The 17,057-nt window shown below is 40.8% G+C and overlaps 1 protein-coding gene across 1 annotated transcript in view; it reads left to right on the top strand.

The window, feature by feature from the left end:
* Positions 1 to 17,057, top strand: part of LOC112576597 (inositol 1,4,5-trisphosphate receptor type 2-like) — a 141,807-nt gene that overhangs the window by 90,560 nt on the left and 34,190 nt on the right. The window contains 21 exon segments of the mRNA XM_025259175.1: positions 4 to 91; positions 993 to 1,080; positions 1,372 to 1,479; positions 1,721 to 1,866; positions 2,096 to 2,174; positions 2,410 to 2,498; positions 3,024 to 3,149; positions 3,711 to 3,761; positions 4,229 to 4,285; positions 4,287 to 4,310; positions 6,137 to 6,322; positions 7,072 to 7,194; positions 7,693 to 7,797; positions 8,094 to 8,204; positions 8,631 to 8,708; positions 10,087 to 10,219; positions 10,741 to 10,850; positions 13,857 to 13,886; positions 16,013 to 16,129; positions 16,316 to 16,451; positions 16,690 to 16,789. Of these exon segments, the coding sequence (XP_025114960.1) occupies positions 4 to 91; positions 993 to 1,080; positions 1,372 to 1,479; positions 1,721 to 1,866; positions 2,096 to 2,174; positions 2,410 to 2,498; positions 3,024 to 3,149; positions 3,711 to 3,761; positions 4,229 to 4,285; positions 4,287 to 4,310; positions 6,137 to 6,322; positions 7,072 to 7,194; positions 7,693 to 7,797; positions 8,094 to 8,204; positions 8,631 to 8,708; positions 10,087 to 10,219; positions 10,741 to 10,850; positions 13,857 to 13,886; positions 16,013 to 16,129; positions 16,316 to 16,451; positions 16,690 to 16,789 (2,085 nt within the window).

Genomic DNA, 17,057 nt, shown 5'->3' with positions numbered 1-17,057 from the left:
CAGAGCTGAACTAAACCTGGGAGTGGAGCGGTCAAGCTTCACGTTGATCGGCAGCTACAGGGAGTCACTGGAGCGGAACCACTTTGTGAGGGTGAGTGTGTTGGTGTGTTAGTGTGCTTGTACTGCTTCCTGCACAGATTGCATCACAACAGGCTGAGGGCATCTTTGCTGGGAGATTGCTGCTTTTAAACCAAACATTTCTCAGGTGCATGGAAGCCGTGGAGACTAATTTTCTTATTAGCGACAAACAATTTATTATGTGTGAGCGGCAAAGCACTGTGTTGACTCTGTGCTTAAAGATTGCAATCAACCCGCAGGCAGCTCCAGACAGCAATTAATTACAATTTTCCTGTCACTGCCTTTTGAGTATCTAACACAATGACGATCTTCGTGGTTCACACTCTGTTCCCCTAAACCTTAACTCACCTTCTCTCGAGCAGTATATGTCACGTGCAAGAACGTTGTTCAGTCATTGTTGTCGTGTAGTCAGCAGTCACGTGACTAGCCAGTATCGTGTTAATCAGTAGATAATTGTCAAGTGGTTAGTCAGTGACCAAGTGCTTAGCCAATGTGAACTTTGGTCATAACTGATGTCAGTTGTGAACTTGTTAGTGTACTAAACTCCGGAGCCAAATGTCACCAAAGACAGTCGCTGTCCTCAGGAGAGGTCGGGTATCGTATCTTTAGAGAAAGGTGAAACGTTCAGGTTGAGGGATGAGCTCCGACTTCTAGGTCATGTAGCCTAGATCCGGTGAACCACTCATCTTACAGCGACTATGTTTTGATATTCCTTTGCTGTTCACTGCTGTTCGAACAGTTTACTCTGACATAAGTTGACAACGAGATGATTTTTCTTATTAGAGGAGAAGATGGCCTTACTTCAGAAAGCACATCAGTGGTTATTGTTGAAGTTGTGCTTTGTGTAATATATAATATTGTAATTGGATCCTACTTTTTATTTTGTCTTGCCTTTCTTGTGCACCTACATACAGGGCGGCTCAGTCATTCGACTGTTCCACAAAGAACTGGAGGCCTACCTGGTGGCGGAGGGTCTCTTTGATGAGGTGGTGACTGAGGATGGTGAGCAGTTTGTTTTGACTGAAGCTTACGATTCATGTTTGCATTATTGTTAACATGTAAACATGGCAATCACTTTCACGTTTGTGTGAAAATGTGAATATATAAACATTCCTATGGTGTGAACATTGTTGTCCACATCTTCCGTTACTGGTGACCTTTGTGTGGAGACATGATGTGTTATTCTCGACTTGCCTGTGGAAACATCCTTTGACACTACAGTCTTAATGATGTTGTGGATATTTTGACATTGATCTTCCAGAAACAAAACTCTACAAACTTTTTTGTTTTCAGTTCATTTCCGCATTCGCGCCATTGACCAGCACAGACCCAAGTCCCTGTCCCCCTCGACATCAGGGATCACGTACTGGCAGATAGAGGCGGAGCACAGTATTTTGGATGGTCAGTCTCTCTCTCACACACATACACACATATATCACACACATACACACATATATACACACATATATACACACATACACACATATATATACACACACACACAGATACACACATTCCTTTCAGGGAGATCACATATTGGAAGACAGGCATTGACAGTGTTGTTGGGCGGTAAGTCTCTCTTTCATACACACTAAGTTCTCGTGCTTGTGTGAGAGGCTGAGGGTTTCTTCATCGTCTTCAGGTGACGTTTTACGATGGGAGCAGCAGGTTCGCTTACGTCACCTGCTGACGCGACAGTACTTGTGTATCGATGCCAAGATGGATGTGTCGCTGGTTCCCGACCCTACAGACCCTCGCACCGTCTTCAGGCTTCATTCCGTGCTCAAGGTTAGTGAACTTTCTCGTTCTTGACCACCGGATTGTCGCTGGCTCTGTTCGCGATAACAACTTTAAGGAGGGACAGTAGTTCATTGTGTACGTGGGTGCCCGTTCCTCCATCTAAAAATACATCTATATGTATTTCTATATATATCTTTTCTTTGTATCTATATATAATTCTGAGTTGCGTTGCTCTTATAATCTTGATATTGTTTTCTCACCTCCCACTTACTTCTAGGAACGCGACGAGATTCAGTTCGAGAGCTACGCGCGCATCGAGCACATGCTGACGTCCAGCTGGCTGCACGCGCTCAAAGGTAAGGAGGTCATCGTGTCCGGACAGTCACGGAGAAGCGAGCTACCTTTAGTATCTAGTCAAACCTGCAGTTTACTAAATGTAGGGACAACTTGTGTATCTAGCATTAAATATCTCACTAACAAATATTCAGACAACACACGCACGTGAACGTAGAGACAACTGAAACTATTTGCACGTGACTGTACGTGAGCCTTACGTGGGGCTGACTGATGACGTGGCGCTTGTTGTGGCAGACGAAGACTACAAGAAGCACCAGTACGAGGACGGCGACAACGAGCGGTCGATGCAGGGACTCCGCTGGGATGGTGCTGCTGTCAGGAAGGTCGGTCTGTGCGTCTTCGTGTCCGTGAAAGAGTTTGTTACAAAGACTGAGCTGCATTAGATGAAGTTGATATTATGTTACATTCCTGTCGTTGGCATGTCACGTTGTCATTGTCGGTGTGTCACATTAGAATATTTAGTGTGTCCTGTCACAAATGTTAGATGGCGTGTGTCAAACATGTATTATGTTGCAGATAAAGGCGGGTATTAGAGTAGTGGCTACAGCATACCCTCACTTTTAAATCTGAAGCCGTTAATTGTTTTTTTAAGGTAGATACGCTGTATGCACACGAGTCAAGTCAGCTGGCATGATGGTATTCAGTGTCCTCATTTTGTGTCGTCAGAAGTTTCAGGAACACGAGTCAAGGTCTGGGCAGGCACCTTGACAGTCATCCTATCAGATGCTAATTAAAAGTGGAATTTAGGATAGACTGGTCACAAATATAAACATAAAAAGGGTTGTTATGAACTGATAAAGCGTGACCTATCACACAGAGTACGATGATGTGTCGTCTGCTGTGTACAGGTGTCTGCTAGCAGTGAGAGTATGTACGATGACGCCTATACCATCCAGTGGACAGAGCCGGAGGACGTCAGCAACTTCAACTACGTGGCGGGCATGGTGCCCTTCCTCTTCAACCTCATCCAGGACGTGAGTGCCCCGAGTGTCTGTCGTCGCCATCATTATCGCCAACTTTGCACGCGAACTTCGAGTTTAGTTCGACAGAGTCGAATTAACGCGGGCAAGCAAGATACGGCCACCTGTAGACAAGATTTTAGTCCATTTCGGTCGAAACACTTCCCTTCCAGAGATAAAACTGATGAATCAGTTCGTTTGTGATGTTTTATACCGGTGGGTCAAGGGCAGATGGAACGTATTATAACGCATCTTCCTGTCTTTAGTTCATTAAATATATTGGATTATTTATCAAAGCGGAGTTAACGTGTTTGTTTCTAGTATTTTCATATTATATTTTGTCTTTTTACATTTTTTAATCTGCATTTTCTTCTGACTCCCGCTTAATTTGTGGAGCAGCTCGATGATGTTGATATTTGCAGGTATCGAAGTGATTAAACTGACATTTATGTGTTTTACAGCTGAGTATAGACTGTATAATATTTTGAAATGTTGATACTCTTGTATGGCTGCTTATCCTCAGCAGGACAAGACCAGAAAGAAAAAGACATTGTTACTCTCTCTCTCTCTTTGCAGCAAAGAAATGGAGCCCCGCTCAACGCTCGGACAACACACGAGATCATCTCTGTAAGTTTTCTCTGACTTCTCTTTTATGGCTAAAGAAAATAATCCAAGAAAGAACTCTAAAAATATTGAAGATATTTGAAATTGTTTGTATACTAGAGTTATTTTCAGGGGCAACTAGTCCCCAGATGAATGTATTTACTGTGGCTGACACGCCCATTTGACAAACACATGCATGAAAATAGAAACTCTCTTACTCTTTTGTTTACAAGTATAGGATCGTCTCACAAAGGTGTTTTTACAGTAGTGATGAGGGGTTTCTTTCTTTTAACTTCATCCCTGGTAAATATCATTTCGAGAGGGGAGGCCGCACACAACTCACGTGCCCGCAGGCTGTCTCGGTCTAAATTAATGTTCCTCACACATCTGTAGCTTTCTAAGTTTTTTTTTTTATTTGTTTATTTCCGGTTCTGGACTGTCAGGTGTAGTGGTGGCTGCAGCATCTGACGTTAATTCACTGTTTATTTCAGACACTCAAAGAGATCAAAGACTTCATGCTTCCAGACGGCCTCCCAAGGAAGGAGAGGACAAAAACTGATGCGAAATCTCCGGGTATGTGGACTGGTTTCTGGTACCCAGCTACTTCTGTAACAGAGTTCTGCCACCTAACACTTACCACTAGACTTTGTAACACTATTAGTCACTAACCATATTTTGTGATGCAGCACCAGAAAAACATTTTTTTTTAAATTTGTGTTAATTTTTGATAAAGTAATGGCTGAGTTATTAAATTGCGACATATCTTTCTGATTCTGTTCTTCGTTCTGAAAGTTAGGTACGAACAGATCATGAAAAAAAAGAAAACTGGATTAAAAGTAAATAAAATTCTAAACACACCTTTAAACATTTCAGTGCCAGACACCACGTGTTTCATAATAGAATGAAATTGATGATAACACAAATGGAATTCATTGTCTTTATTGCCCACCTCTCATCAAACTAGCTCGAAAGCTGACACTTAAAATTGATAAGTTTTGAAAGATGACAGATCGCACAAAGCATGCATAGCGCTTGCATGAACGCTTAACCACATCCAGGTGGGTCAGCGCGCGCACACACAAACACACAAACAGACAAACACATGCAAGCATGTGATCCTCACACAAGCAAGCAGCAAATGGACACGGAATTGTTTAATGCGTGAATCTTTAGAAAAACAATTAATGGAGACAGAACCAAGAGTCACTGATGCTATCAGTAGACGGACGTATTGCAGATAGTTCTGGAAACACTGCTCGCCTCCCCCGGCCTTTCCATTTGATGAAGGGCTAAAAGCCATTCTCGGGATACCAGCACCCTGACAAAAGCGCCGGCAGGAAATGCTTTCAGGAATTTAGTTTGCAAATCAAAGAGGAGGAGGAAGCTAGCTTACTTCTTGCTTCAGCTGCCAGACCGACTTTGCAGTACGACCCTCGGGCTCATGAAGGGGAAAATGAGGATTTCCCCTGACAGCCAGACTGGAGTCGTAACTCCGTCAGACATGTTGCAGACCCGCATTCTTTCTCAGCATGCGCCATCTTGACGTTTGTGACATCACTGCGCCCCCTGCTGGCAACACCACAGCTGATAAAGAGATCAAGGGACATCATTTGCCTCATGAAAAGCACAGTAACAAGGTCGCTGACAGTCTAATCGGTTTTTCCCCAATTCGCGTTTAGCGCTGGACAGAAGAGGAAATGGCCGATTAGTGGACCTTTGAGACTGGAGGATTGAAGTGTTTGAGGAGCAGGTCGAGAGCTTGGCAAAACAGACTGCATGAAGAATTCAGGAGGGACTCTCTCAGCTGTTAGCTGGCTCTTTGTGAACATTCCATCAAAAAGTGTTCTACTCCTCTCAGTCGATGCTATGACGACTAATTTCATTTAAAGTAACTCACTTATCTCCCATAGTTCCTCTTTCAGCCACGTGACCAATACACCATTTAGTCACACTAGGCTGCTAAAGCTTTTTGTGTCGTCATTCTTTTTACTCGTTCATCGTCTTTTTCTATCTTCTTTGTTATCCAAGTTACCTTCCTCTGCTTCTCAACTGGTTTTTCTGCGACCTGACTAACAGCATGAAAACCGAGCCTCGCATGGTATTGGGAAAAGTTATTACCGGGACGTGTGGGAAACACTCCAAGAGATTGAAACTGCTTGTTTTTGAAAGTCTGTTTTTTCTCAGCTCTTCTTTTCAATAATGTTGTATTTGCAGATAAACACTGTCCAGAACATTCTCTCTTTGTTAAAGAAAGACCTCTAGTATATGCATCACAATTTTGTGTTTTGTAAATACCATCATCATTGTGCCTTTACCATTCGGTAAGTTTAGATGTCCAGCTAAGACCACATCTGGCTTTGTGACCAGCTGACAATAACAGATGTTTGGCCTGTGTGCAGGTGATTGACCTGCTGGTAAAGCTGCTGCAGTGTCCGTTGAGGGAGGGAGACGAGGAGGCCCACATGATCCGAGTCTTCAAGGAAGCCTACGATGTCCTACATGCTTACATGATCGGCAAGTCCCGCAAAAACGCTCTCTACTTCGCCAAGTATATCGACTTCTTCCAGACACAGTTCACACAGAAGGTGAGGGCTGCTGTCATCTGACTTTGCTCCAGAGTTGACACCACTGCTTCTCTTCCAGTTGCCCGATGTTGGCCAGGAAGTGTGGATTAATACTGTGATGAATGGCTTGTTGTTGATGAATGTCATCGGGTGCTTTTTGTGTACGGGCTTTGTTGTCTGCTTTATTAATTGTGTCTTTATCTTTTTTTGCTACCGTATCAAATATTGTATTTCTCATGTGTATTATTTGTATATTAATGTCTGCGGTGTATGTACAACATGAAATAAAATAGGTGAGGCTGCTTTGCTCACCTGGCGTCCACCTCTTAAGCCCGTCATACTGTTTCTTTCTACTTTCGTGCTGTGTGTTACTGCAGACGGCTTGTACTTGTAATCGTAAATTATTTTCCCAGTATATAATGTATGTTTACAATACGAATCTCAATATCTACACTCAAACTCAACTTCTGCATGTGTAATGCTTGTGTTCTGTTCAGGCCTGCTGTAATGTGTTTGTTATACAAAGTATTTTCATATAGTCTCTCAAGTCCTAGTGCAAAACTATGACCAATCAAACCACAGGGAGGTTTTGCATACGAAAGATTTGTGTGATCAAATGTTCCCTGTTCAAAATTCTTTCGGGCTTGCGGCTGGAACTTCCTTTGTCCATCCGTCAGATTATATATTGTTTATTCTTATATAGATACAGCAATGAAGTCTGGATGCATGTAGAAGGCAGCTGTCTTTAGTCTGTTTGTCTTTGACTACAGGGTGGTATTGGACTGAACGTGGCTCAGATGATCGTGGAACTGATCCGAGACAAACGGAAGATTGTTGACCGCATCACACATACACACGTGCAGAACTTCATTCAGCTCTTAAGGAGCAACCAGGTACGCACAGTCCCACCCACGAACCTTGACACAAATTTCAGGAAAAATATATGGAGCACTTGTAAGAGGTTACTATAGTATCCCTTGATCTAAGTGGCTAAATGGTGAGGTCCGGGGAAAAAGTTACCAGGTTTGTTCTCAGCAAAGGTAAACAGGCAGTCGACCTGCTTTCTCTGAGGAAGCTGCTTTTCGTAGCTGACAGATGTATTTTGACTGAAACAGTGTACTACAGTTTATAGTTCGCAGTCACACGACCACTCATGACTAATATCTTCACCTTCCATTTGTCTGTGAGTTCTGTCCATCTCTGGCGACCCTTTCTTCATCATCATAGCGACATTTTGTGTCGCTTGGTCCATCTTTCAATGTCGCAAAAAGTCTAACTCTCAATTGAACAATCAAGTAATTTTTTTTTACTGTCACTTCTATTGTATGTGATCAAACCATGCTTATTTTTGTAAAATGTAATTTGGATATCAAGGTGTTTATTTGTTGCAGAACTATCGGTTCCTGGACCTCCTGCAGGTGCTGTGTGTGTGTGACGGCGTGGCCATTCCAAACAATCAGACCTACATCGTGCGCCACTGGCTCAAGGCACACAAAGTCAGTCGCCTTGACATCCTGACATGATGAAGACATGTTCACACTTGATAAATACATGTTTATACTCAATAACCCGATAACCGAATGCTTAAAAGTTATAAACACATTTCCAGAGCCTCATAAACTGTCATTCCAATGTTCTTGCTTCATCGCCCTGTGTAGGAAAAAAAGGTTAAAACATCAAAAGTTTCACGTGGAGAGCTGGAATACCGCACTATAGAAGCTCACACTGTTGTCGTTGTTGTTTGATTTCGACAGTTGCATATTATTGATGTTGACTGACTTGTCGGTGACAGGAGAGCATCTACCTCTTGGACCGCGGACAGAACATCAACAAGCGGCCCAACATCGTGTACGTGTCAATGGACAGCGGCAACACGTGGGTGGCACTGCACCAGTTCGTCGACGTGAGTTGTGCTCCTCCGACTTCCTGTTGATTGTTGTCTTTCACAATGGTCGTCATTATCATCCTTATCATTTAAAGGCTACTAAGGTAGTTTTCCACCTCCTCCTGCTCCTGCTCCTCCTCCTCCTCCTCCTCCTCCTCATCATCATCATCATCATCATCATCATCATCATCATCATCATCATCATCAGCAGCAGCAGCAGGATGTGATTACCAGTTATCGAAGGTTGAGCTGTGTAAAGAATGTTTGTGTATAGATGTGTCTGTATTTACATACTGTTGAAAGTTAACGATGTAATCCAACCCAGACTTTTTCTAGAAGTGCTACTCCCAGTGTATAGTCCTGCACTGCATGGCGGGACTGTTTGAGTTCAAGTTGCAAGGGGTGAGATTGTTAGTCCACCTGTGATGGTTTTGTTACTTTCAGCCCACAAGTGAGGAGTATGAGCACGAGAGGTACCAGTACCTCCTTCGGCAACTGGAGCTGTTCAAGGCTCTGTGCTTCGTAAGTAGATATTTATTTATTTTTTTTTAACTCTGCTTTGTGACTTGCACGTGAGTGAGGGAGTGTGTTTTCTGAAGAGACAAACATCGTTGTACTTCCTTTGCTTGACTCTGCTTTCTTTGACCTCATGATGCCAGTCCGCTTGTATTATTGTTTATTGTGTTGGAAAGAACTGGATCACGTTATCCATGACATGGCCGTAACACATCACATATTAATTTGTAATCAGATTAACAATACAGAATAATACCGAGAGAAATGTCAGTGACTGGTGCGAATTTTAGTTATCTTTGTAGTGCCACGGACCTCCATGTTTTTAGGTGAGTTTAACCCCTTCGCTGTAATTGAACTGCAAGGGAAATAACACGTCATGGAGAATGGGTGAGAAGGTCAGCGGGCAAAGGGAGATCACTCTAGCGAAAAAAATAGCAGAAGCAGACGGCATCGGCGGACATGAGAGTAGAAAGGGTGTTGTGTGTGAGCTAAGAGGAGAAGCGTAAATGCCAGAAGTCATTCCTTGCCTAGCCAAGGTTTTCTCTGTGTACGGGCAAATTGTGTTGGAGTCCTTCTGAAGGCGGATTAGATCTAGACGATTCCTCGATCGCCTTCAGTGGTACACTCAGCGCTGTGTGGGCTCGGTGTACTGTTGGCTTCGTGTTGTCACCTCTGGGTACCTCTGCTGTGACTGTGTGAACCCCTCCCCGACACGGCCACTGTGTACGGCCAGGGATGTCATCTGTCGCTGAGCTACACGGAATTTTTATCCGCTCGGGAAAGGAAAATCCGCCTCTAGTAGAGTACGTGTGATTTGTGTTACTCGTATTCTGACTGTAGATGCAAAGGGCGACCACCCTACGCACTGTGAGTATGGTTTGGAACTGATATACCGCGGACTGAAACATTGGAAACTGTTTTTAGTTATGAACTGAGAGATTGATATTCCTATATAGTAAAAGTAGAGACTATTGCATTTCTAAATGTTTACTTGTCATAGATGGTTTTGACCATCTTCTCTAAAGACCTGAGTGTGGAGACATTGTAGTTATAAATAGATCTGTGTTCTACGTCGTAAAATCCTGAGCAACTTAATAACATGATGTGGACAGCCACAGGCAGTCGTTGTTTTGTGTGTTGAAAAAACTCTTTAAGGACGTTGTGTGTGTGTTGCTAAAGTGAGAGCTGGCGTCCGTGACATGTAGCTTGAATTTCAATTTTCATTTTTTTTCAACGTGCATCCTCTTCTTTTACGTTCATCATATATGAAAGACAATACTTTTCCCGTCCTGTACGACATATAAGCTTTTCTCAGTAATAAAACCCGTTAACATTCTGCATCCAGATAATCATTTAATAACCTTTTCTCGCACAATGATTGCAGGGTCGCAATGACTTTGCGATTCACGTGATCACACGAGAGCATGGCTACGTCACGTGGGAGGACGCCTTCCTGTGTCTTCAGTCAGAACTGCTTCCAGATGCCATTCGCGCCAAATTCTGCGAGCTTATCATCGGTTAGTCAAAACTTAGTCAATAGCTGACATTTCAGTCCTTCCGACCAACCAGACCAACCAACACGTAGACCTTCATGTCCGTAGGTTCAACTGACAAGTATCCAGCCGCTTATAACATTGAAGCGCATTTCTCACCTCGCTACATGTAGACATATATATATTTCACACTGCTTATTTATGTACCATCTTTTCCCAATACTCAAAGTAATTTATCTTTATCACACAAGTGCACACTTAGAGCAGATATCAAACTCGTGCATACAGTCACGCACATACCGAGAGACATATACAAAGAGTGTAGAAAGATGGATTACCTGAACGGTGAGCCTTGTGGAAAACTGTCAAGTGCAGAGAGATATATTGGGGCCAAAAACCGTCAAGAAGCGTCTCATAAATGTTTTAGTAATTGTCAGAATCATTTCCAGAGTATTCCTTGTCTGAACTATCATGGAGAGCAGAGCAATCCTAGTTCTATAGAAAAGCTTAATGTTGTTTCATCGCTTGGTGTGTGTTGTTCACAGGACTGTTTGTGGACGTCGGCAACAACTATTCTGTTCTAGACAACCCCAACATCTGCTTTGTGTATGAGTATGTGGGCTCCAAAGACTCAGACCGAGAGCAGAGTCAATATGTAAGTGTTGCTTTCTGTGTTGTTTGGCTTGGACGATTGTTCTGGTCACTCCTCATTCTTGTATTAGATTCTAATTTCAGATTATTTTGGCAGTATAGAAGGCTAATACGTGAGGGTTCTTAGATGCTGCATGACTGGTGAGTTTTACAAGGCTTTTATGGAAACATGTAATATCTTGGACTAAACGACAAACTTAACCGCATGGTAGCATGCATGTAGCTATTTCTCTTTGTCATGACTCATGTTGGTGTATACTAACTATATAATCAGTGAGTGTCTAGCCAGCATATAGACAGTCCTGCACTGTCGCTAGGATACTAATTTGGCCGAGGTAGATATGAGTAAGCTATCATCTAACCAACATGTACTGAGTCCTTTACTATCGTCATAATACTTTTGTACCGAGGTGAGTGTTTGTTTGCGCGCGCTCTCTCTCTCTTCTTCTTCTTTTATTTTCTTTCTTCTGTCTTTCTGTGCACGATAACTGATGCTGCATGTTATATGTAAACTCTCTGTACTATGTATATCACAATACAAATTTCAGACCTATTCTCTTAATATCAATTCGAAATGTTAGATAAACGTGTTTCATCCGAAATTGTTCTCACCCCGTCAAAAGAGCCTCATTACATCAGTTTTAAAATTCTGAAATTGGTAATGATGTTTGATGCTGGTTTGGAGTCCTGTCTGTGGAAAAGCCATGATTGTACACAACTTTCTATGTGTAAAAACGTTTACACGGTATAGTTATAGTATTAATAGAATGCTTAGTAGCGTCAACGATTTTATAAAGAGAGAATGATTGTAGTATATTTTGCATATTGTCTACAGTACCTTGAATGTTACGATGATAGGAAACAGTTTCTCTAAAATGTTTAAAAACACACAAACTCGATATTTGATCGGTGGCTGTAACAAATATAAGACGAAGAGGACGTACACTGATCTGACTTCTGCTTTTGAGAATTGAATGCTTCAAGTTGTTGCCTCTCATGCCGCCTGCAGTAGCAGCTAGAATCAGCCGTGTGTGAGGCTGTTTGTCTGTGACTGTATGTTTGTATAGGTATGTTTGTGTTTGTGTGTGTGTATTTGTGTGTGTGTGTATTTGTGTATGTGTGTGTGTGTGTGTGTGTGTTGGGTTGCATTGTAGACAGACGGAAAAAATGTGGAGGTAAACTAACCCTCTGGGGCATGAGAGAAGCATTTAACAGCCTCTCCTTTCACCAGTTGTTTTTCCACCTGCCCATGCCGTGATTGTCAGTTAGCAACACCGACAATCCCTCTAGTCTCCTATAGTATGACATATGATCATATGCTTACACACTTTACTGCACAGAACCGCTTCATGCCATTCTAGACAGCACCGGCATGTTGGACCTGCTGTACACTAGTAGACTTTCTACCCTATGATTGCCAAGCCCATTGCTGAATTTTCCCTTACCTTGTGGTGTGATATCTATTCATAGAGTTAATCGATTGATTTAGTTTTGTATTAGATAATTTGTGTTAATTGTTTAGCATGTGGTAGTTACTTGAGGTAAAAACAGAATTTTGATATATAAATAGTTTGATGCCATTTTTTTAATACTTTTTCATACTGTAAACTTCTGCAGAGGCTGCTAACATTTGTTTGTAGGGTCGTGATATATATATAGCACACTGGGATGCTTAGCGCCGTTCGTCATTTTCAGTTTAACAATGATTACTTACTGTTAAGTGTTGTAACTTCCATAGGTGGTCTGTTGAAATACCTTGTGCCTCTAACCCTAATAACTGGGCACAGAAAAGTTCAATAACATCAAATGCTAACACTTGTGTTAGCCCAGTAATTGGTAGATGTAGTGACCGAGAAGGTTGTATAGTTATTTGAACGATGTGTGTTTGATCCTTACTGATACGTCTAATGACATGGGGCTAATGAGAGGACAAAAGCTGGCAGGACATCTAGCTTGCTGCGACCAATGTATCTTAGAGATAACCAAAAGAAAAGCTTTTTCTCATTGTTGTAAACAAGGTGTACAAACAAGCAAAGGAATTTGTCACAAGCTTTCATACTTCAGTTTCTGATGCCTTGTAAACATATCTTCCGATGTTTAATGAGCATGTGCTGTCCAGCAATCAAGCTAAATGTAAACGTGTTTATATGAAGAAAGTGTATGTTTATCGCGAAGTAAATACCAACATCTTGCCAATCACAATAAACATGTTTATCATGTACAGTAAGCCTTGAGTAAGGCTTACAATCTATTGTCATACAGGCATTTATTATTTTCCATGCAGCTTACACTGAGCTGTGATGTGAAAGTGTTTACGCGTATACTACGTCAGATTGTTTACGCTGCCAAGTTAAAGCTGTGTACAATCAACATACATGAACATTTCACAAGTGTGACTAAATACTTTGTTTCGTTGTCTGACACTTGCTTTAACTCGTGAAGTTCGTTAAAGATGTAAATAGAGAAGTTAAAAAACTGGTCCTTTGCAGTGAATATAGTTGTCCTGCTAGCTTCTGTCGCCATGGTGACGGAGTCAACTGTCATGGTTTTTTCAGATGCTTTTAACGCATTAGTCTGTCGCTTGTTTTCAGTTTAGCGTCAACTAAGGAGGCAGAAAAACATTTATGCCAGTTTTTTTTTTCTAAAAACAGATTAGTAGAACTTAAAACTTGTCAAAAATATATGATGACCATATAAGTAATTCTTTCCATTAAAAATTAACTTGGATGTGTTATTATATTGTTACATTCTTATTTGCTAGAATTACTCTTTACTAGAAGACCATTTTAATTGTAAACGCTTAAAACTGCTGGGTTAAAAATGTTGTGCTTCTTAAAAATATCAACATAGTTTGAAAAGCATCTGGAAGGAGCATGGCCTGTTGTGTGTATGCAGGTGTGTGTTACAGGTGTGTGTTGCAGGTGTGTGTTGGTCCTAGCTTGTGCTTTTGCACGCTAATGTTGTCGTTTTCTTATGTTCTGCCTTCACCCCCTACCCCCATTCACATCAGGAAGCGGACGAGAATAGAATCGCTGGAGAGGTATGGTTTTCCTTCGCGGCTTCTCCCTCCTTCTTCTTGTATCGTTTTCCTCTGTTTTTTCTTCTGCAATTCTTTGTAAAGACTAGCAATATTCTCTCACCTGACAAGCTTTTACACTTAGAGCATCCAGTACACTCAGAAAGTCAAGGATGGTATCTTCTAGCTTTTAGGGCATCAAGGACATTCTGTACCTTGGCTTCATCGTGTACCACTAAGATTGACTATAGTCATTATTTTTCCAGGAGGAATTGATGGGTTTTCATTTTCCCATTAACAAAATGCTCGTTAACAATCATTGAGATGTTCATGTTGTAACAGTTGATCGTAACTATTTTAAAACATTTCCGCCAAAAACTAACCAGTTAACCAGTATCGTTCTTTGTACGATTGGAATATGGAAGTCTGAATAGGAAGACGCTTTACTGGGTGGTCTGTTGTTTTATTTATTCAAATGGTCTTCATGTTAAATAAGATTTTGGCTCAGAACACGTTTAAATCATTGCGATTTAGTTCTTTTCCTCGACATATGTACGTTTCATATGGATGACATGAACAAAATTTCTGATTATAGTTTTTTAAACTGTTTCTTCCTTTTATAGCTTGCGTTCCATAACTGATCATTACTGCCAAAAAAAGTTACAGTTAAAAAATTAAAAATTAAAAGAGTGCTTAACATAATCAGTTTAATCTCTTATTGTATCTTCTTTTGCTGAAGCAATGCTACTCAGTTGATAAACAGGATTTTCGATTTTTATTTTTTTGTCGTTAACAATGCAGACAGGAAGTGCAACCTTTCTGAAAACTAGAATGATGGTTGTTTTATGTCCTTAAACCAACTTTCTTAATGAATTTGTTTGTGCACATTGTTTCCTCTTTAGCACTGAAGTTTTTTCCGAGTTCGTTTTTTATTATCAGTATTTAAATATAAAAGGTAAAATAGAAGCATCCAATGTTTGGGTATAACCGTATGCTGCTCTTTGCTAACGGCTCAGGGAAGCTTAGTTTGCTTCGCTATTTAGTATCTATTTCTATTATTATTCTTCAAATGTTTGATAGTCCTGTCGTCAAAGTTTTCATTGATATTTTTTTTTAATCTAAGTGGTCAACAGTGTCTTGAACTCAAGTTCCAGTTTTTTTTCTAACGAAAAATAAATACATTAATAAAAAACTAAAAAGCTCAAGTTTTGATTGAATTTTACACGTTGTCATGTATTGAATATAACATGGAACATGCATCCTGAATAAAATGGACGAATATGATTTATGTGCTTAAACAATAGCCCTGGGGCTTATACGAGTAGGTTAATTCTTTTATTTTTCATTGTCAAGACTGACAGCTGTTCAACATCTTCCGCCTCTCATTCTCATTTTTAAAAAAAATACCTTTTCTGTTATTTGTAACTAATGAAGGACACATGCCTTACAGTGATACAGAATAATAAAGTCGATCTCGTATTCAGTAGTGCTGAACCATTACAGAGAGCCAACATCGACAGTCAAGAATATTTTGCTATATTTTTTGCATGTACCTAGTGAATTGTAGAATTTCAGAATTGTATCTTATTTTAAGTTTCCATCATTTTCTTTTAATCCAGTTCGACAAGTGAAGATTACAAACGGATTGAAACAGTAGGTTTAAAGAGTTTAACAACAAAGATAATTCACAGCTCGCTTGTGATTAAGTAATTTTTTCCTCATTTCTTTTAGACGAGCTTATAGTAATATTTGTCCAGAAAGTAATAGTAATAGCACTAGCACATACTGATTGAAGATGTTTGTGCTAAAGCAAGAAAAAGCCAGCTCTCTCCACAGTAGTCAGTGAGAGTTTTATAAACAAGGGTTTTTTTTCATTTTTTAGTAATTAAATCGTTGTTCATCTTCGTTTTCTGTTGAAAAAGACAGTCACTGCATGTCTTGAATTAAATGGTGTTAGAGTCACACACTCCCTGCTCCCCCATTGTGCGTGAAGCATCTCTCTCTCTGTTGCATTGTTTCTTTCTGGTGTCTGTTCTTTATTTCTCGCTTGTAGCTTCTTCTAGAGCTACCGGTCTACCTGTCATGCAGGTTGAGCTTGACTCAATTAATGCGTGTCCCGAGACTTTGACGTGGTACTGTATTTTGGACAGGTAGTCAAGGATCTGGTCACCATCTTCCCCGTGCTGAGGGACTGGCTAGCTGACTTCTTGTCCCAGAACTGCACCATGACGGCTTCCATGATAGGTCGTAACCTTCTCATCGAGCAGGTAAATCAGTAGAATTTACTCAGCGATATGTATGGATCGGCCAAGCTACAGCAAAAAGAAATGTTTATAGTTATTATTCCTTAGTGTTGCTCTGAGCTGTCTGTTCTCAGGAGAGTAAACTATTTCCCTCAAATGATGGTATTCAGCCATTGTGATTTTTTCAGCCGTTGTTTTGTTTGTTTACAGGTGCTTAGACTTCTGCACCATCTGGTCAAGTTTGGCTATTACATGGACCTTGATGATGTCAGAAAGTTGTTGCCTCCCCTCTTGAGTCTCCTTGATGGCCGCCATGATGTGCCCTTTCCAAAGGACAAGAGCAAAGGTGTCCTGTTGCTAACATGTCGATAGGCTTTGAATGAATGAAAATCAATTTAAATTCACAAAATTAATTTATGTACGTATACTTCGTTACAAAACGTCGCAAGCTAATGTCAACCAAGCCGTATGAGCCATTTAGACTAACTTGTAAAGGCTGGTGAGTGGTAATCAGTGGAGACTAAGGTTCCAGTGTCTGTGTAATGTAGTAACGGAGTAATGCACTGCCGATGCCATGTCTTCAGGCTACTCTAAGGATAGTAACAAAGCAGTCACCCAGTATCGGAGCACCGGCCGCTTTGAGACCAGCGCGGAGTGTGAAGCCATTGTAGATGCTAAGTATCAGTAAGTACTGAAAGACTTAAAAATACTAAATATCAGTAAGAACTAAAACATTTGTCAGTTATAATAATAATTACTGAAATGCTTGTAGATGATGCAAAAGGTGTATGTGTAAATGTATCAGTATTGAAACCTTGATATGCTAAGTACTTGTATCAGTAACATCAATAGATACTGGAACTCTTTTACAGTCTACATACATGTTATCACAAAATACTGAAACACCTGTACATGCCAAGTACATGCATCGGAAAATACAGGACACTTGAAA

Source organism: Pomacea canaliculata, linkage group LG12 (genome assembly GCF_003073045.1).
Source record: "Pomacea canaliculata isolate SZHN2017 linkage group LG12, ASM307304v1, whole genome shotgun sequence".
Classification (NCBI taxonomy): Eukaryota; Metazoa; Mollusca; class Gastropoda; order Architaenioglossa; family Ampullariidae; genus Pomacea; species Pomacea canaliculata.
The sequence above is the reverse complement of the archived record's forward strand: the minus strand, read 5'-3'. Positions and strand labels throughout refer to the sequence as shown.